General features: G+C 37.9%; 1 protein-coding gene and 1 pseudogene across 1 annotated transcript in view; both read right to left on the bottom strand.

The window, feature by feature from the left end:
- FAM98B (family with sequence similarity 98 member B) overlaps positions 1-16,530 on the bottom strand; it is a 35,179-nt gene extending 18,649 nt beyond the window's left edge. The window contains exons 1-4 of the mRNA XM_021695436.1: positions 16,353-16,530; positions 8,805-8,950; positions 7,605-7,739; positions 759-937 (exon numbers count right to left, since the gene is read on the bottom strand). Of these exons, the coding sequence (XP_021551111.1) occupies positions 759-937; positions 7,605-7,739; positions 8,805-8,950; positions 16,353-16,423 (531 nt within the window). The 5' untranslated portion in view covers positions 16,424-16,530. The remainder of the gene's footprint in view (positions 1-758; positions 938-7,604; positions 7,740-8,804; positions 8,951-16,352) is intronic.
- LOC110585471 lies at positions 11,303-11,945 on the bottom strand (annotated as a pseudogene).
- Positions 16,531-20,991: the final 4,461 nt, after the last annotated feature.

Here is a 20,991-nt window from a genome sequence, read left to right as displayed (position 1 = left end):
TTTCAGTTCATAAATTATCAAAGCAAAAGTATTTTATTCAAGGATTTAGTATAACAGTATATCTAAAAATGGAGTTTTAGTACCTATCTTGAGAGTGTGAATGTTCTTTTCCTTTAAAATAAATCCTGTATTATTCCCCTAGAGGACTCCTAGAAACTAGGTTGGAATTTGGTGTGCAAGAGTAGCATTCTCTCTAATATGTGGCTCAACGGGGAAGAAGGGTGTTTAATAACTGAAGAGAAAAATTTCAAAAAGTTTAAGGTATAGAGTTTGTGGTTGTTTTTAACTATATCAGGGAACTCATTCATTCATTTTCTATACAACAACACTTACTGAACACCTATCCACCAGAAACTGTGCTTGCTCACTGCCAAAGACAACCACATTACAATTCTATTAACAATATTGTTTTTAATGTAGTTTGCCTTTGACTTTGGAGGATTACTCTACTTCTTTCATTATACTACGATACAATTTTATTTAGGAAAGGGATCCTTCAACTTGCAAAGTGATTTCTATCACAGAAAACTCTCAAAAGGCCTAAGGGCCCTCACTCATTAAGATCTGATTCCTGAATATTAGCTATAGGCAAATTAAGTCACATGCATATTAATTCAAAATCCAGAATTTGGTTTACAGAAGATACACTTCTCCTGAAATGGAATGTATCTTAAAAGAAATATTTTCATTTTTAATACATTTACATGTTAGCATTTAATTCCATTTTTGGGAAATGAAAAATAAAACAAATACAATACCTTTGATTCCACTTGGTTTAGCATAAGCGGAATGTCAGAAGTTGCTGACTTGGGTACACCAAGAGTATCACAGATAGCTTGAACTTCCTGATAAATTTCACTGTTTTTATCTAATTGAGAATTTTTACGTTTCTTGTTCTGCAGTATCTGTAAAGCTTGAAGCTCTGTACTTAAAAATACTATAATAAAAAAAGGGAAAAACATAATGTTAAAATATACAAGAACTACTTAAAAATCCCACTTCTAGGTATATATCCAAAGGAATTGAAATCAGGATCTCAAAGAGATTTACACTGCCATGTCCTCTGCAGTACTGTTCACAATAGCCAAGAGAGGGAAAAAAACCTAAGTGCCCTTCAATAGATGAATAAAGAAAATGTGGTATATACACACAATGTAATATAATTCAGCCTTAAAAAAAAAAGGAAATCCAGCCACTTGTGACCACATGGATGAACCTGGAGGACACTATGCAAAGTAAAGTAAGCCAAACACAGAAGGACAAATACTATGTGATATCACTTTTATGAGGAACCTAACACAGTCCAGCTCATAAAGCAGAGGAGAATGGTGGCTGCCAGGGGATAGGGGAGGGGGAAAACTGGAAGTTATCAAACATAAATTTTTACAAAACTGGTGATCTGTTTTAATAAGGTTTTAAAATCAGAGGGACCTTGGCATAGTACTCATAAGCAAAGTTTGATACATTTTGGTCAGTGATCTCAGGGCCTTGAGGTCAAGGCCCGAGTCAGGCTCCCCCACTTAATGGGGAGTCTGCTTCTCCCCCTCTTCCTCTCCCTCTGTCCCTCTTCCTGCGTTCGCTTTCTCTCTCTCTGAAAATAAATAAAATCTTTAAAAAATATTTGCTAAGGCGTAGATCATTATGTTAAGTGTTCTTATCACAAAACAAATAATAAAGAGGGCAGGAGGAAACTTTTTTAAAGAGATCATGCCTACTGCAGAATTTAAAGTCCGGTAGGAGAGACCTACCAGTAAGTCAATAATTTAAGAATGTAGAATGTGTAAAACTGAAAATATTCCCCCTCATATGCATAGAGTGCTCAACTCAGGGGAGAATGTACAGCTTTAACTGATCTATAAGCTGATAGAGCAATATGAATAGCCATTGGCCTTCAGGATAGACCACCTCAAGCTGTTCACAAGTCCCTCTACCATCATTTCATTTAATCCTTTCAACAGCCATATAGAAGAAAATTACCCAAAACTCTTATATGGTTACAGTTTTGTTTTAAATTAACTTTCACTATAGTAGTTAAAATACTGGATTTTTTTGTTGTTGTTTAAACTTATGCACACACACTACAAACACTCCACAACATAGTAGTTTCAACTTCAGCTGAGAACTATCTGAGAAAACTTTAAAAGTACAGACATACCTTGTTTTATTGCACTTCATTTTACTACACTTCACAGACAATTGCATTTTTTACAAATTGGAAGGTCTGTGGCAAGCCTGTGTCGAGCAAGTCTATCAGTGCCATTTTCCCAACATTTGCTCACTTCCTGTCTCTGTGTCCCATTTTGGTAATTCTTGAAGGGGATTAAAAATGCTATTCCAGTGAACACACAAATAAGAAACTGAAACAGCCTTACTGCTCATATGGAGAAAGTCTGAGTGGTCTGAGCAGAAGATCAAACCAGCCACAACATTCCTTAAACCAATCTAATCCAGAGCAAGGCCCTAACTAACGCTCTTCAATTCTATGAAGGGTGACAAAGGTGAGGAATCTTTTTTTTTTTTTTTTTAGAAGATTTTGTTTATTTATTTAGAGAGACAGAGATAGTGACAGATAGAGAGAGAGAGAACATGAGCGGGAAGGGGATGAAGAAGCAGGCTCCCCACTGACAGGGAGCCCGATGTGGGACTCAATCCCAGGACCCCGGGATCATGACCTGAGCCGAAGGCAGACGCTTAACCGACTGAGCCACCCAGGTGCCCCAAAGGTGAGGAATCTGCAGAAGAAAAGTTTGAAGCTAGCAGAGGTTCATGAGGTTTAAGTAAGGAAAGAAGCTGTCTCCACAGCATAAAAGTACAAGGTGAAGCAACAAGTGTGATATAGAAGTTGCAGCAAGTTACCCAGAAGAGCCAGCTAAGATAAGTAATGAAGGTGGCTATACTGAACCGCAGATTTTCAATGCAGATGAAACAGCCTACTAATGGAAGAAAATGCCATCTAGGACCTCTCACAGTCAGAGACAAAGCAATGCCTAGCTTCAAAGCTTCAAAGGGCAGGCCGGCCCTTTTTTTTAGGGGCTAATGCAGTTGGGGACTCTAAGTTGAAGCCAATGCTCATTTACCCTTGTAAAAAATCCTGGAGCACTCAAGAACTTTGCTACACTACACCTCCTCTGCATGTGCTCTATAAATGGAACAACAAAGCCTGGGTGACAGTACATCTGTTTACAGCATGGTTTATTGACTACCCACTAGTGAGACCCACTACTCAGAAAAAAAGATTCCTTTCAAAATAGGACTGCTCATTGACAATGCACCCAAGGGCTCTCACGGAAATGTACAATGAGATTAATATTGTTTTCGTGCCTGCTAACCCAATATCCATTCTGCAGCCCATGGATCAAGGAGTAATTTCGACTTTCAAGTCTTATTATTTGAGAAATATAATCCCTAAGGCTATTGCTGCCATAGATAATGACTCCCCTGGTGGATCTGGGCAAAGTCAATTGAAAACCTTCTGAAGCGAATTCACCATTCTAGATGCCATTAAGAACATCCATGATTCATGGGTAGAGATCAAAATACCAACAGGAATTCGGAAGAAGCTGACTCCGACCCTCATGGATGCCTTTGAGGGGTCCAAGACTTCAGTGAAGGAAATAACTGCAGATGTGGTGGGAAGAGCAAGAGAACTAGAAGTAAAGCTGAAGATGTGACTGAATTGCTACCATCTCATGACAAAACTTAACATATGCAGAGTTGCTTCTTATGGATAAGAAAATGATTTCTTGAGATGGAACCTACTCATGGTGAAATACTGTGAAGATTGTTGAAACTACAACAAAGGATTTATAATATTCCATAAACTTGGTTGATAAAGCAGCAGTAGGGTTTGAGAGTATAAACCCCAGTTTTGAAAGAAGTTCTACTGTGGGTAAAATGCCATCAAATAGCGTCACATGCTACAGAGAAATCATTTAGAGTCGATTGATGTGGCAAACTTCACTGCTGCCTTATTTTAAGCAACTGCCACAGCCACCCAACCCTCAGCAACCACCACCACCCTGATCAGTCAGCGGCCATTAGCACAGAGGCAGGACCCTCTACCAGCCAAAGATTACAACTTACTAAAAGCTCAATGATAGCTAGTATTTTTTTTAGCAATAAGGCATTTTTAAATTAAGCTATGTACGTTGTTTTTTAAACATAATGCTATTATTGCACACTTAGTAAACTACAGTATGCTGTAAATATAACTTTTATATGCACTGGAAAACTAAAAAATTCATTTGACTTGCTTCACTTGATATTCACCCTATTGCGGTGGTCTGGAAATCAACCCACAGGATCTCTGAGGTATGCCTGTACACGTGCCAGGGTCCCGCCCTCAAAGATTCTGAGCCAGCAGATCTGAAGTAGGAGTTAAGCATCTGCATGGTATTAGACCCAAGGTGATTCTCATGGGCAGGCACTGACTTAAAGACTTTTCCACAAAGTCTACAGGTGACAGTCAAAAGAGTTCACAAAAAGTTAAGACCAATATGTATCAAACTGTGCTTAAGAGGACTATGCCAAGGTCCTTCTGATTTCAAAACTTCATTCAAACAGATCACCAGCTCTTCAAAAATTTGTATTTTGGACAGAACCTAAGCTGTCTGCCTTTGTTCTAGGAAACGTGTTCTATGTAATACTACAAACAAGAGTTCAGTCTAATATTTAAAGTGCTAATCCATGCAGACGGCAAACAATACAGTGAAAAGTCTTCCCACCACACATCTTAAGATTCCCCCTCACCAGAGGCAATCAATATTAATTTCTTGGGTATCTTTTTAGGCATATGCATATATATACTGAGAATGCATATCCACCATCTACACACTTTTCTTTTATACAAACAAGAGCATACTGCAGATGTTCTGTAAATTTTTTAATTTACCAATACATCAGAAATCATTCCATATAAGCACATCTGATCTATTTTCATTCTAATGGCTGTATAATGGTATCACTGCAAGGATATACCATTTCTATTTAACTACTATGAATAAAGCCATAATAAACATCCTTTTTATATATCTTTATATACTTAGGGAAATAGGTATGTATTCCTAGTCATGGAATTTCCAAGTCAAAAGGTAGGGGAATTTTAACTGTGATACTAAGAATTCGCCCTTCTAAAAGGCTGTACAGTTATTCTCCCATATTTTCATGCCTACTGTATATGAGACTGCTTATTCCCCCCCAATACAATGACCTCTTTTCTTTTTTTTTTTTTTGGCATTTATTCGCCTGTTAAATGAAAAATGGTATCCTGTCATTTTATTTTTTTATAACTCTTTAAATCTGAGGAATACTGTGCATCTTTTCATGTTTAGAAGCCATTTTTTAAAAAATTTTTCTGTCGAGTGCCAGTTCATTTCTTTTGTAATTTACACACTTTTCCAGTGAGTTTTTATTTTCTTCTTCTTGATTTATAAAAGCTTTTCACATGGTAAGGACTTTGGCCCTTATACATGTTGCAAACATCCAAGAAAAATATGAAGAGGCTTATTATATCAGTATGTTTTAAAGACAGCCAAACTCAAAGATGGAAGAGATGGTGGTAAGACTGTGAACTGGTATAATATATCTGAAGCAAAATATGGCAATATACACCGAATATTCACTTTTAAATATTTATAATCTTTGTCTAAGTAAAAGTAATCAAAAATTTGAACAAATTAAAAATAGAAAAGAATCTAAATACCCGGGGCGCCTGGGTGGCTCAGTCAGTTGAGCGACTGCCTTCGGCTCAGGTCATGATCCTGGAGTCCCGGGATCGAGTTCCGCATCGGGCTTCCTGCTCGGCAGGGAGTCTGCTTCTCCCTCTGACCCTCCCCCCTCTCATGTGCTCTCTCTCTCATTCTCACTCTCTCAAATGAATAAATAAATAAAATCTTAAAAAAAAAGAATCTAAATACCCATTATATAAAAATGTTATGTCCATAGCATAAAATGTTATGTAGCCAATTTAAATTATTTTTTCAAAAAAATTTCAAGTGATGGGAAAATGCTCACAACACATTATATAAAAAGAAGAGAAGGAATTGTTGTATCTATGATAGACTCTAATCTTATTTAAATGTATGTGTATAAAGGAAAAAGAGATGGAAAAGAAAATACACCAAGAAGTTATTAATGATTCTCTCTGGGGAGTGAGATTATCAGTGATTTTTTTCTTTACAATTCTTTCAACTTTGTAAGATTTCTATGATGAGTATGTAATTTTTTAACATATAAAATTTACAATTCTATTTGTAAGCGTACAGTGGCATTAAATACATTTGCACTATTGTGCAACCATCACCACCATCCAACTCTAGAACATTTTTATCTTCCCCAACAAATACTGTACCCATTTAACACTAATTCCGTTTTGCCCCACCTTCCAGGCATGTATTTTCATAATCAGAAAAACCTATACCAATTTCTCTTATATCTCCTCTTTACTTTTACTTGTACCATAAACCTATATTGTTATTATTGCTCAGATTTTTAGCAGATAATGCAAAAAGGGAAACACAGTGGAGTACACAGTTCTCACTGACTGATAGAGCATGCAAGTTCCTCTAGGCCATTGCTTCTTAGCTTCCTTTCTGTCCCAATATATCTAAGGGTTACTGTGACCTACCATTATTAAGAATGGTTCATTAAATCAGTGACTCATACTAAATGGAAGATGGGTAAACAGTGTAAGAAATGGGGGAGGGGGACACAATTTTTATCCCCCCCCCAAAACACACAAGGCAATTCAAATGTCAACACTACTATCAGTACCACTCAACATTTATGATTTCTGCACCAATGAAACAAACATTACTAATACTAGAGCCTATGTGGAATATATCACATGGATCTCTTTATAAATGGTATGACCTAGAATAATAGAAATCTTCAATAATAAGGATGCTAGAAAAATTCTTTCAAATGGCCATTGTCTGTAGAACTTTCAAAACAGCATGAAATTTAACTGAGTTTAAAAAAAATTCAAAGGACCCCAATACAAATAGACAGATTTATTATTTATGGTAATTGTTTGGATGTAGGGTAATCAATACTCCAAACTCACCCCTGACAAAAACAGGCCACACTCACTAGAATTCAAATGTCTAGAGAAAACAATTTTTTAAAAAAACTGATATAACCCTAGCGCCTAAAACAGTTTCTAGTACAATAATCGGTGATCAGTAAATATTTTTGAACCAACTGTCATTCAATGCCTATCACTAAAAACAAGATGTAATAATCTACTTAGCTGCCTGGTTTCAGAGAGTTTTAAAAATAAATAGGACTCTAAATGACCAACTTTAGTCATTTAGTCATGAATGCTGAGAAATGAATTACATGAAAGAAAAATAAGTAATTTATAAATGACAAACACAGGGCATTCTATATTGGCCAAATAAATCTAAGTATTCAAAATCTTAGCACTTTAGAATTTATACTACATTTATGTAAGTATCTCTAAGTCAGCTTCAGATTTTAAGTCAAATGTTAAAACCTTTTTAACATACAAAATTTCTAAAACTTCACTAATGAAATTTTATAAATCTTGAAAATAACAAAAACCACACCAAACACATGAGTTTAAATGTTCAAAGATAACTTACATAGAAGCTTCAAACAGTCATCCTTCTTTTTTAAACGGTCTTTAATATCTCCTGATATGAGTACAGAATATGGACATGCCATTTCTTTTAAAAACCCACTTATCTCAAGCTGGAAGCTTTCTAGATCATCTCTCCCTTTAAAGAAGAAAAATCATTAAACACGTACTGAATATTTACCATATAATCTGAAAACTATAAAATCTACCTCCAGTTGATTTCAATTTTACATTCAATTATAAATTTTCAATTTGCCTTAAATCCTTACATGTGTGACCCCAACGCTTAGGTAAAGGTAATCAAACAACTTCTACAGAAATAAAGTAACACTTAAATTTAAGAAGTATCTAATCATGGGATAAGTATTTTTATATTTCAATCCCTGATGAGTATTTTCCAATGGACTTTCCACAAAAGCAGATAAACTGGAAATATTTTATGTTGGTAACTGAAATATTAAAAGCATTACTATGGCTGTAATTATTAACTGGCTTCAGAACAAATGATCTATTTCTATTGTATTTCTACAGATTCAGATAATAAATGCAATCATCTAATTAAGCTTCATTGCTTTTCTTTCATGATCTAATTATGTAGGAATTTGTGCCACATGTTTTAAATTCAGCTAATTTTACTTTGCTTCAAGGGAATTCTATATCCTATCAAATGTTCAATCATAAAAAAATTTTTCATTTTAGTTCTCTGAAATTCTACCAATTGAAGGCCCACAAGGACTCCAGTTACCAAGACAGGAATGAATTAAATAAACATTTCTGAGGTAGCACAGGAGTTGTTTTTTTTTATGGTATTCCTATGTGAATCCATGTCCTAAGTTACAGGCTTGCTAATACAACTTAAATTACTTTAAAAAAACAAAAACAAAACATTAATTTAAAATAAGCAGTATTCAAAAATTAAACTATTTAAATAATCAAATTCAGACTCTACTTTTTCTAAAGAATAATACTAAGGTTAAGACTATACAGTTATTGTTTAGACTCATAAATTTAAGAATCAATTTTGAATATAAAATTTAATCTAAAGATATTTAATATCACATACTGTAGTTCTTCATAACATTAATTATTTTGCTTTGTAGACACAATGTAGGCAAAACTATAAATCATAACCTATCATTTCACTTTACTATTACACAAAAGTAAATAAAACATAAGAAAAATAAAACACAATAAAATAAAATACCAGCTGAAGTGATACTTTCTTCCAAGTCGCACAATGATTTTATCTGAGAGCCTAACCAAACACAGAGCTCTGAAAATTCAGGTGAAGACAGTCCACCCTCTGCTGCCTTGGTAAGTGCTTGCTCTTCTAACAGTGGTCCCTTATACCTAGAAAGGAAGACACAAAGGGTTTAAAAAAAAAAAAAAAAGATAGTACTCTATATCAAGGCCTGCTGCCTATTTTTGTAAATAAAGTTTTAGTGGAACACAGCCAATAAATATATCCATTCACAGACTGTGTTTGGCTGCTTCCACACTGCAATTGCAGAGTTGATAATATGGTCAGCAAAGCCTATAATTTTTATTATTGGGTCTGTTACAGACATAGTTTGCCAATTTCTGCCCTATTTAATTGACATTTGGCTTTTTTCCTTTATCATTTCTTAGTAAAATTATCAACCAATTTTAAGATAAGTATTACAACTATCACAAAGTCAAATAGAGCAGAGTCTAATAACGATATACTAGTAACAAAAATAAAGAAGAATTATAGCGAAAAAAGAATAGATGCAAATTTTAAATTAAAAAATTAAAGCTGCGGGACACCTGGGTGGCTCAGTCAGTTAAGCGTCTGCCTTTGGCTCAGGTCATGATCCCAGAGTCCTGGGATCAAGTACCACATTAGGCTCCTTGCTCAGCGGGGAGTCTGCTTCTCCCTCTGCCTGCTCTCTCACTCTCTCTGACAAATAAATAAATCTTAAAAAAAAAAAAATTCCCTTCCATGTGATGAAACTACCTACTCAATATACTGATAAACATTTGTTTCATTTTGCTTTCAACTTTTAGCAATTTGTCTCCTTGTTTTGACTTCATTTAATTTTGCTTTATAATTATGTAAAACATTTACATGGTTTCAAAGTATAATTTACAAAACAAGGTACATTCAAACAAATTTAGCTTGCAATCTTAATCTTGTTCCCTCTACTCCATCCCCCCCGCCCCCAGAGGTAACCATGTTTATTAGTTTGGGGTTGTCATTCCATGTTTTTAAATATAAACATATATATACTTCTTTTTTAGGTAAAGGTAGTCTACTATACACTGTTCTATTCCTTGCTTTAAACAATACACACACACATGCACATACACATTTACATATAAAGCAGACCCTTGAACAACACAGGGGTTAGGGGTGTCAATCCCCATGTAGTTGCCAATCTGCATATAACTTTTGACTCCTGAAAACCTTACCTACTGATAGCTTACTGCTAACTGGAAGCTTTACTGATTATATAAAGAGCCAATTAACACTACTTTGTATATGTATTATATACTGTATTCTTACAGTAACTAAAGAAAATCATAAAGAGTTTTACAATACTGTACATATGTTTAATGAAAAAAGTCCACGTACAAATGGACCCACCTGGTTCAAACCCATGTTGTTTAAGGGTCAACTGTACTGGAGAGCAGCAGAGACACTACTCAATTATTTTACAGGTTACAGTACTCCACTGTCTGGAGTACTATGCCCCTAGTGAAGGATATTTGGGTTATTTGCAGTGTTTTGCTCTTATAAAAAAACTTGGCAACTTTTTGCCAGTTTATACCTGGGATAGATTTCTAGATGTGAGACTCTTGGGTCAAAGGGTAAATGGGTATGTAACTTTGCTAGATACTATTAAATATTCCTCTACAGTGGTTGTACCGTCAAGGTGTAAGAGTACCCATTCCCTCATAACTCACTAAAGTTGTCAAACATTTAGATTTTTGACCATCTGGTATCTCAGTATAGTTTTAATTTACATTTCTCTTAAGAGCAAGGCTGTACATCTTTTCATATGTTTAAAGGCCACTTGCATTTCTTTTTCTCTGAATTCTCTGGTCATAGCTCATGAAGGGTGAGTATTTTCAAATCCCCATTTTGCAGTAAGAAATTAAGGCTTAATGAGGTTAAGACACCTGCCTTAAGTAGTAGGCTAGGCACAGTAACAGGCATGCAGATACAGATACAGCCATAGATATCGGTAATTGTATTTATCTATAATTCATTTAGTCTTCACAGCAATGCTTTGAAGTCGGCATGATCTTAATTCTGTAGGATCAGAAGATAATAACTAGGTGATGACACTAGGATTTAAATCCAGAGTTGAACTCACACAATCCATATGAACTCAAACTTGTCTATCCTAATAAGGAAAATTAAGCAAATAACCTGGCCAGTTGACACAGCCAGGCAAAGGGAGAGCTGGGATTATACCACTGTCTCTGCTCCTACAGACAAGGCTGGTTCTTCTATATGTTACCTTGCCTCCATATCTTACAGTGCCTCCTATTGAGATTTAACAGTAAACATCTTTCCCCTACTTGCTTTCATCTTTACAATAAAGAAATAATCAAACTCTTGAATAAAATTAATTCATATCATTGGTGATATTATTATTTTTTTTTTTTCTGTTCAGGAAGCATTTTATTGTTGCTCCAAGTTTAGGAATTTTCACTGGCAGAAAATCAACACTTTCAGAAAACCTCCCGCATGGCCCTGCTCAGCTTCTGAATCTTGGTTTTCACAGACATATCCCAGCATCTCTCTCCCCAGTACGGACAATCATTCCACCCATGATTGACGGATCAGGCTTAACTTTCAATTTCAAGACTTGGCCTTTACTTAGGAAGCTCTTTAGGACCGTCTTTAATTCAGTAAGAATGGCTTCATCTAAAGGAGATCCAGGGGTCACTGTGCACGGTACTTCTCCACGGTGGATGCTCATCATGGTTGAAAAGGCAGAAATGACTCCAGGGGTACTGTCCAAGCGACCATTCTCAGCAAGCAAATTAATCAGGTTGGATGTGAGAAGAGAGAACATCTCTTTCCGCTCATGTCATTTAGGCTTTTTACTTTCACGGAACGCTTCATATAGGGATTCATAATGGAAGCGGCCATTTTGGGTTCCTTCAAGACTTGTACTACTCTCAACAATTCTTTCTCTACCTGTTCCAGTTTATTCTGTTTAGATGCAGCAGAATAAAGAGCAGTGGCATAGCGACCTTCGATACCATACACCTGAACAGGTGGCCGCACAAGTTTGGAAAACGGCCTGACCACAGTCATACTGAAGCATCGCACCTGCCGGGACAGCCCAGACACTGCTGGGACGGCCATCTTCTCCATCTGGGATGGCTGTAGGTCAAACCCGAGTTAGAGGGGTGATAAGTTATTTTTAGCTGAAATGCCGATTATAAAATTCAATAAAATTTTTCAAATCACCAAAAATACTGAATTTAGAAGGGGGAAAAAAACACCCACAAATCTTAATGCCTCAGCTCACCAAATCAGGTAAAAATAAAAAGAAAAAATGCACTGAACTTCCAATAACAATCATAATTATAATGGCAACTAACACCAAAAACTGCTCTTACACTAGGCCAGTGCTTTGTGCTTTATGTGTATTACCTCACTTGACTGCCACAATATCCTATAAGATAGGGATTATTATAATGTTCTTAGTTCATTCTAGGTATTTTTATTTAATTAGGAAAGTGCTACTCTTATTCCAAACACTGGGGACACCTCCCCTAGGCCAACTCCCCCAGGGCCACCTATATGGGAACCACAGTTGCGGGTCTGACACTGCTTCAAGCTCTGGGTGATCCAAATCTTCAATCCATTACGGCCATTGGCAAACCCCCACAAAGACACAGCTGGTGCCTAATTTACTCTCTCTTTTCTGTTTCCATCAGACAACATACAAAATATGAGACCCTTTCCTTCCCCCTGTCATTTATATACCCTACTGGCTTGCCTCTGATCCAGCTCTCCACTTCCTGACCCAAACTTCCACTATGTTTCACCTATAAACAACAACTGTCCTAGATTGATAATCAGAAAGATTATCCCTACCACCGCTAGCTTTGGTGATTTTACTCTCTGAAGTTCTTCAGGGACAGATGGTAGGGTTTTTGCCCTCCTTGCTTCCCAAAACAGCATCCATATCACTGGTCCCCCACCATCTTATAAATACCTCCCTCTCTCTTTAGGCTCAGGCCAGTGAGATTTGCCACTCTCCCTCTTGTGGTTTTCACCTATTAATTGCTTGGACACTCCCCAAAATGCCCTGTGCTCAGTTTCCCTCTCCATTCCTCTTTCTGCTATTTTCCTGTATGCATACCCTATGCAATACCCTGAGCTCTCAATTCCTGAAATTCCCCTGTTCAGACCTTTGCCACGACATGTCAGTGAGGCACCCTTTAGACCTTGCCATCACCAGAACTATTCTACCTCCAAAATCACTAAATCAAACATGTCACTGCCTGACCACAACCTACTACCTATCCTTTCAGCTTGCTCTTTTGACCACTCACTTTCAACTATCCTTGGATCTCATCTCTACCTCAGTCCATTGGTCACTCCATATTCTCTGTATTTTCTACCTCCTTGCGGTCTTCATTTTCTTCCCTTTCCAATTTAGATTCCAAGGTGTATCATTTCATTTTGGTGCTCAATAAATACTTACTGAAGAAAGGAATCCTTGATATCGTCATCCCCTTCAGCTGTAATATCCAATCACTAAGTTCTACAGTGTGCACTTTATTCCATACCCACTTCCACTGAGCAGTCATCACTTCTTGCCCTGACTAGTAAATTCTCCAAACCATCTCCACCTTACTGAAGTAACTTCTCAAACTAGACATCTGATCTCTCCCTTTTTTATTTAAAATCCTTCAATCATGTCCCATTGCTGTTATGACAAAGAACAAAATCCACAACGCAGCCTAAAAAGTGCTGCATGCCTTGGGCCTCCCCTTCAATCAAATCTTCCACTATCTTGGCCATTGCTCTCTGCTCTCCAGGCACATGGGCCTCCTTCCAGTTATTCTAATACAGCAAGTTCCTTTCCACTTCAAGAGCTTTCATATTTTGTTCTCACTTTAAGGACACCCTTGTCCTCCTTTCCTGTGAACTTCACCTAGTTTACTCCTATCCACCTGTCCTGTCCTTACATGGGTCCTCCTGTCATGTCATGTCACCCTGCTCTTTTCCTTTAAAGAGCTTTCCACGGTTTATCATGTTTGTGTGATCACGTCTGTTTCTCCACTGGACTAGAAGCTCCACAGGGACAGGGATCAATTCCATTTTGCTCACAAATGACTTCTCCGAACAGTTTTCAACATACAGTTGTGCTCAATAAATAACTGAAATAAACTTCCTTCCATAATGCTGATTCTCAACTAGGCTGTGAAGCTTTTTAAAAAATATGCATGTCATACTGCACCCCTGAAGATCATGATCCAGTCAATATGGTACAGAACAGACTGGAACATTTTATTTCACAAGCTCCATACATGATTCTGATGCACAACCAGGGCTGAGATCCACTCTACAAAATCATAGATGGTCAGAATTAAAAAACGACTTCTGAAATCATGTCCTCCAGCCTCCTTCTTTCAGACAAGGAAACAAAGTCACTCCCACCCAGTTTTCATGTATATCACTGAACTCTTCTTTCACACAGATTTTCCATTTTAATTCCTCCCTTTAATTTCCAATTTTACCTTACAAACTAAAGTACTTTCACTAATATCCTAAATGTTTCAGTCACAACAGAAAATGCATTATTCACAAACTAAATGGATATTTTAGAACAGTGTTCAATTACAACACATATTGTAAGTAAATACTACTTTCCACATTTCATTATCATTGTAAGAAAAACCAAACTTCAAAATTTTGTCCTCAGTTATTCTAGGAAAAATCAATTCTAAAGTATATAAATTGTTTTACTTTCCATACTGAATAATCTGAAACTAATTTTCCTTGGTAAAAATCAAGATTATAGCAAAGTTCATTTTTCAAAATGCCTATAAAAGAAACAAATTCGGGGCACCTGGGTGGCACAGTTGGTTAAGCATCTGACTCTTGGTTTTGACTCAGGTCCTGATCTCAAGGTCATGAGATTGAGCCCCTCATGAGGGTCTGTGCTCAGGGTGTTGTAGGCTTAAGTTTCTCTCTTCCTCTCCCTCTGCTTCTCCACCCAGCCCCTCTAAAATAAATAAATAAATCTTAAAAAAAACAAAGAAACAAATTCAAGGAATGAAGGAAGAGAAAAAAGCACTGACTTTCTCTTTTTCATAGACTATTTACAGAATCATACTATTTTTATCTGAAGGACCTGGGATCTCAAACTATTTGGGGTCTACACACTTCTAGTATTTTAACTTGTTTTGCTTACCTCCTTAACCAAGTTAGGTGAAAATTTCCAAGAGATTTCACAGAATAAAAATGCCCCTTAAATAATCACTGGCTCAGTTCTTTCATTTGACAAACATTTATCCTGGATCCATCTACTAAGTGCAAGGCTTTGTTACATTGCAAAGTAGGTATTACTGGGGTCCAAAAGAAGCAACTGATAGAAGAGCCAAGTGCAGTTTTAGAAAAAAATAAAGTGGGGTGGGGGTTTCAAGCTTCCCTATGGAACTGCAAAGTGCAAAGGCACAGCCTATCCCATTCAAGAAACTCCAGCCTGTGGCAAGGCAAACAATTGTGCAGATGGCTCCAATCTTTTTGATCCTAAACTATCGGTCCCTATGTCTATCTCTATGCACTCTCTTCTTTGAACGTCTCTTCATTTACCCATTCATTCAACCACTATTTATTCTGCCAGACCCCAGTGTAGCATGTTGCTGGGAACAAGACAGGTAAGGCACCTGATTTCCTGGAGCTGGGGGGTGGGGGAGGGGGGAGAGTGTCAGAGAGGCTAAATAAATACACAGGACCAGATAGTTTGGGATGTCAATAGCTGTGAGTAAAAACAGGCTTAGGCTGAGGGAGACTACTCTGCATGAACTGATCCCCGTGCTTCGAAGTATTAACATCATTCCAGGAGTTCTCACAGCACTTAGCATTCTGAATTGTAAATTCCGGTAGACTCTTTGTAGCCCCCAACAACAACGTGAGCTACTAGTAATCTGAAAACTGTCTTCTTCCTCTGCCTAGCACATAAATACGTATTAATTAATGCATATTAACCCCACGACAATATGTGGTTAACAAACGGATGAAAGGTTGAATGAATGGACCCACACTTAACTTGGACACTTTTCTCGGGCCAAGGGAGGAGATTCGCTCCCGAGCCCTAATTAAGCCACAGGTTGTACATGGCAGGAGACAACAGTCCCCAGCCGCAGTCGGGGTTCCAGCACCCCCCAGCCCCGGGCGCGACAACTACGTCAACACAAATAGCACCCGCGGGGCAGGGACGTGCTCCTCGGAAGGGCTGGTGCTAGCCCGGCTGCTCCGCGCCAACGCAGCGGCTCCTGGCTACGGAGTTTCGAGGCCAGGAGTTTGAAAGCGGGGGCCACGCGCCCCAGCTCTCCAGCCTGCTCCACCCCCCAAACGGATTTCTCTCCCGCCTCCCTCTTAACTCCGTCGGCGCCGGCGGGAGCGCGGTGGCGAAGGAGGCCTCCACCGAGATGCCGGAACCCAGCGGAGGCCCACGGGGAGGAGACCGCAGCAGCCAAACGGAGGGAGAGCTTACGTTTTCAGGGGAAGGGCGTCCCCGGGAATACTCACCCCAGCGCCTCCAGGGTGTCCAGCACGTCCCCCTCCATCGTAGGCTCGGGACCCGACTCTGGCCCTCTCATGGTCCTTCGGCCCAAAGCTGTTCAGCGCTCTGAGAAGCCCGCCGGAAACCTGCGTCACGGCGCCAAGGTTCCGGGCGGAGTCTCAGCCAGGACAGCCTCGGAGCGCCTCTGCCCTGGGGCGTGAGCGTTCCGGCCCGAGGCAATCGCCTCGCAGTGACGAAAACGGCTATACATAACAAAGAGAAGTTTTTAAGGTAACAGTAAATTATAGTAATAAAAAAGGTTTCTTTGTGCTGGATCTTTTCTGTGTGTTGAAACCAATCTTGGCAAACACCGTGATTCTACCCAAGTTGTTCTCAACCTATCAGGCTCCGGACCTCTCTTTTAATAACAAAAGTCCTGAAATGAAATCATTATCTTGGGCTAAAATTGGTACATAATACTATATATCTAGACATAGTTTTAAATCAGTATGCACGGCAATGCTCCTACTTAAAGGAAGAAATAAAGGGAAAGTAAGGTAGGACAATATTGTTACACTGTGAACCGTACATCAACAAAGTGATGGGGTGCTTGCATCTATCTGCGGAATCCTCTTAAACACACATACAGGCTGTGTTGTATTGCTGACGTAACACAGGTGAGTTGCATAAGAAACAAAAATACCATAGGCAGAGTAGGGTAGTTAATGTGGTTTTCCAAAATTGTGACTAACTCTCCATAAAGTTCCAAACAAACAAAACAATATTCCTTCTGTGTACTATTGACAGAGAACTCAGACTCTATCTAAACCATGCAAAAAATATTTTAGGGTTCATATGTGAAAGAGAGTCAGGATATAGGGTAAAATCATTATTAACAGTTTTATCACTGGGCCCCTGGGTGGCTCAGTCGGTGAAGGGTGGGACTCTTGATTTGGGCTCAGGTCATGATTTCAGGGCCTACCCATGTAGGGCTCTGTGCTGGGCGTGGAGCCTGCTTAAGATTCTCTCTTTACCTGTCTCTCTGCCCCTCTCTGCCCCTCTTCCCCTTTCTCCCCTTCTCTAAAAAACAAAACAAAACAAAAACCAGTTGTATCACCTACATGAATATCCAGTGGGACTTTGGAGAATTGTACTGTCCCCTCCCTTGCAGAATATAGCACCCCTTGCCCCAGTTCACTAAAAGTAATGCCCTCATCTCTCTATTGCTACATATAAAAAGCTTACCCATAAAATTATAAAACTGAGGGATGTTTACCCATAAATTTGAATCCATTTCAATAATGACGACTCTACCATATATCCCAGGCTTAAATATAAAATTATTTGCAGTTTAATGTATCTGAATTCATCCCTAAACCAAAGAGAGAATGTGTGTTCTCTCTGAATGGTTGTTGCCTCCTTCAAACAGTTGCAGTCATAATACTATTCTTAGTAATCTTGGCAAAAAAGTCTCTACAAACATCAAATAGAAATGAGGTAACTGTTATTAATGTTGATCTTGAGTGTTCTGCGATTTTTTTTTTTTAAAGATTTTATTTATTTATTAGAGAGAGAGCACATGAGAGGGGGGAGGGTCAGAGGGAGAAGCAGACCCCCTGCTGAGCAGGGAGCCCGATGCAGGACTCGATCCAGGGACTCCAGGATCATGACCTGAGCCGAAGGCAGTCGCCCAACCAACTGAGCCACCCAGGCGCCCCTGTGATTTTTTTCTTAAAACAACAAAACTGAGGCACAAAAAAGGAAAGATTAAAAATACAAGAAAAAAAAGCATGACAGATACATGGGAAAGATAAAAGGGCAGATGCTAGAAGAGATTCTAGACTCAGAAGAGATAGCATTAAATGTAAATATTAGAAATTTTAAAAAGACAGAAAATTAATTATCTAAGTGTGAATCTAGAGTAGCTGAAAAACAAAGCAAATTAAATCCCAGAAAACAAATAGACAGAAATAATAAAGGGACATCAATAACAGACATCACTGAAATGGGAGAAAATAGAGAAAATTAAGTCAAATTTGCATCTTTTTTGCAAAAACTAATATCAACAAATCTTTAGTCAAGTTGATCAAGAAAACAAAAGATGATGACCTAAATAATCAATATCCAAAATGAAAGAGGGGACATTGTTACTGTTCATGAGACATTAGACCGTTAATAAGAGGATGTTAGGAATAACTTTATGCAACAAATTTGAAAATTTAGATGAAACTGACAAATTCCTTGAGAGACAATTTAACAGAAATCATATAAGGAAAAATGTAAATATGAATAATTTCATATCTATTAAAGAAATCAAGTTACTAATTAAAATTCACCCATGAAGAACACTTCAAGCCTGGATTGCTTTCCTGATGAATATCTCCAAACATTTAAGAAAGAAAGAAGAGCCATCTTATACAAACTTTTCCAGAAACTAGAAGAACGTTTTGCAATGTTTTTTATGAGGACAGAATTACCTTAATACAGACATCATAGGGACATTACTAAAAAGAAAATCTGGGGGCGACTGGGTGGCTCAGTCGGTTAAGCAACCAACCCTTGATTTCTGCTCAGGTCATGATCTCAGGGTCATGAGATAGAACCCGCATCAGATTCTCTTTCTCTTCCCCCCAAGCCCGTGTGCTACCTTGCGCTCTCTCATGCTCTCTCTCAAGTAAATAAATCTTAAAAAAAAAAAAAAAAAAGAAAATCTGTAGACCAATTGCTCTTATGAACAGAGAGCTGCACTTAGTCACTCAAGTATGCTAAAGTCACTATCCTAGTTTAGATCTCTACAATACATGGTGCCAGGCCAGTGGGATAGCCAAATCTTGACCTGTACCTCATGCTACACACAAAAATTAATTCCAGATGGACCACAAGTATAAATTAAACGATTACACAAAGTTTCTAGAAAATAACATATCTTCATGTCCTGTAGAATTAGGCAAAAATTTCCTAAGACAGATACAAAAGCTCTAATCAATAGGCTTAAGAAATCTTTGCCTATCACAAGTCCATGAAGATACTTTATATTACATGGACCACTTGGTCTTTATTAAAATTAAGTTCATAAAAATTACAAAATTGAGAAGATAAGCTACACAAGTGAGGGAAAATATCTGCAATACAGACATCTGACAGGGTTTGATATTCAGATCATGTAAAGAAATTCTTCAAATCACTTAAGAAAAACTCAGACAACTCAAAGGGGGACAAGTGGTCCAAAGACTTGAAAAGGTACTTCACAAAAGGGGGTGTTCAAATGGTCAGTAACTATATGCAATAGTGCTCAACCTCACTGCCAGTAAATAATGCAAATTAAAACAATACTGTCTACATACATAGAGATCTCTATGTACCATCTCTAAATACACAGAAAATGGTTAGAATTACACACACACACACACACAAATAACTGATGATATCTAGTGTCAGCAAGAATATAAAAACTAGAACCCTCATACAATGGGAATGTAAACTTTGGTGGTGAGGTGGTCGGTGAATTAAACAGTATTTGTTTTGTTTTGTTTTAAAGATTTTATTTATTTATTTGACAGAGAGAGAAACAGCGAGAGAGGGAACATAAGCAGGGGGAGTGGGAGAAGCAGGCTTCCCGCAGAGCAGGGAGCCCGACGTGGGGCTTGATCCCAGGACCCTGGGATCATGACCTGAGCCTAAGACAGGTGCTTAAAGGACTGAGCTACCCAGGCGCCCCTAAACAGTACTGTTAAAGCTAAATCTATACAGTCCTTGTGGCCCAGCACCAACAGCCATGTACATGAATGTTCAGAACAGCATTATTCATAGCAGCCAAAGACTGGAAACAATCCAAGTGTCTATTTATAGAACGGAGAAATAAATTAAGATATAATCATACAATGAAATGTTATATGCAATGGAAATGGGTAAACAGTTGCCACATTAACATCAATGAATCTTACAAACACAACATTGAGCATAATGTAGGCATAAAAGAGTTCTTTCTACTACATGAATGGAAAGCAGACAAATGACAGAAGTCAAAATAACGATTTTCTTTGGAAAGGGATAATGACTGGCAGAGGTACAAGGGAGGGGCTTCTCTGGTGTTGGTAATATTCTGTATCTTGAACAGGCGTTTAATTTACAGAAATTCATTGAGCCATACACGTATGAATCCTTTACTTGTCTCTTTGTATGTTTAACCTTAACTTTGAAGTTACTTTAAAAATAAAGTTGTACACTTACAGATGGTTAAAATGACAAATTTCGTGTTATATATATTTTACCATAATAAAAAAATAATGTAAAGTGCTTGAAACAGTGTCCAGTATACAGTAAGCTCTTCATAAATGGTATCAATGATCTTAGCCTGGGTTTCTTAGAAAGTAGGGCTTGAGGCAAAAAGTTTAGGTGCTAAGACATTATCAGTAAATTCAATCCTAGGAAGCAAGACCGATGGAAGAAGGGAATGGGACAGGAAAGGACAGCAAATATATGAAGTGCATTACCAAGTTGACCACAGCTTGGAACAATTGGTTTGCTATCTGCACTGATGTCTTATGAAGTGAACATATTTCTCAGACATCTCTCTGGGTGAGGAAGGAAGACTTTAACAGCTAGCTCCTGTCTCCATCTGTCAAATTTGCTCCATGTGGAGGATGACTCCCTCACACTTCCAGG

Source organism: Neomonachus schauinslandi, chromosome 9 (genome assembly GCF_002201575.2).
Source record: "Neomonachus schauinslandi chromosome 9, ASM220157v2, whole genome shotgun sequence".
Classification (NCBI taxonomy): domain Eukaryota; kingdom Metazoa; phylum Chordata; class Mammalia; order Carnivora; family Phocidae; genus Neomonachus; species Neomonachus schauinslandi.
Note: the sequence above shows the minus strand (reverse complement) of the source record. Positions and strands in the feature narration are given on the sequence as shown.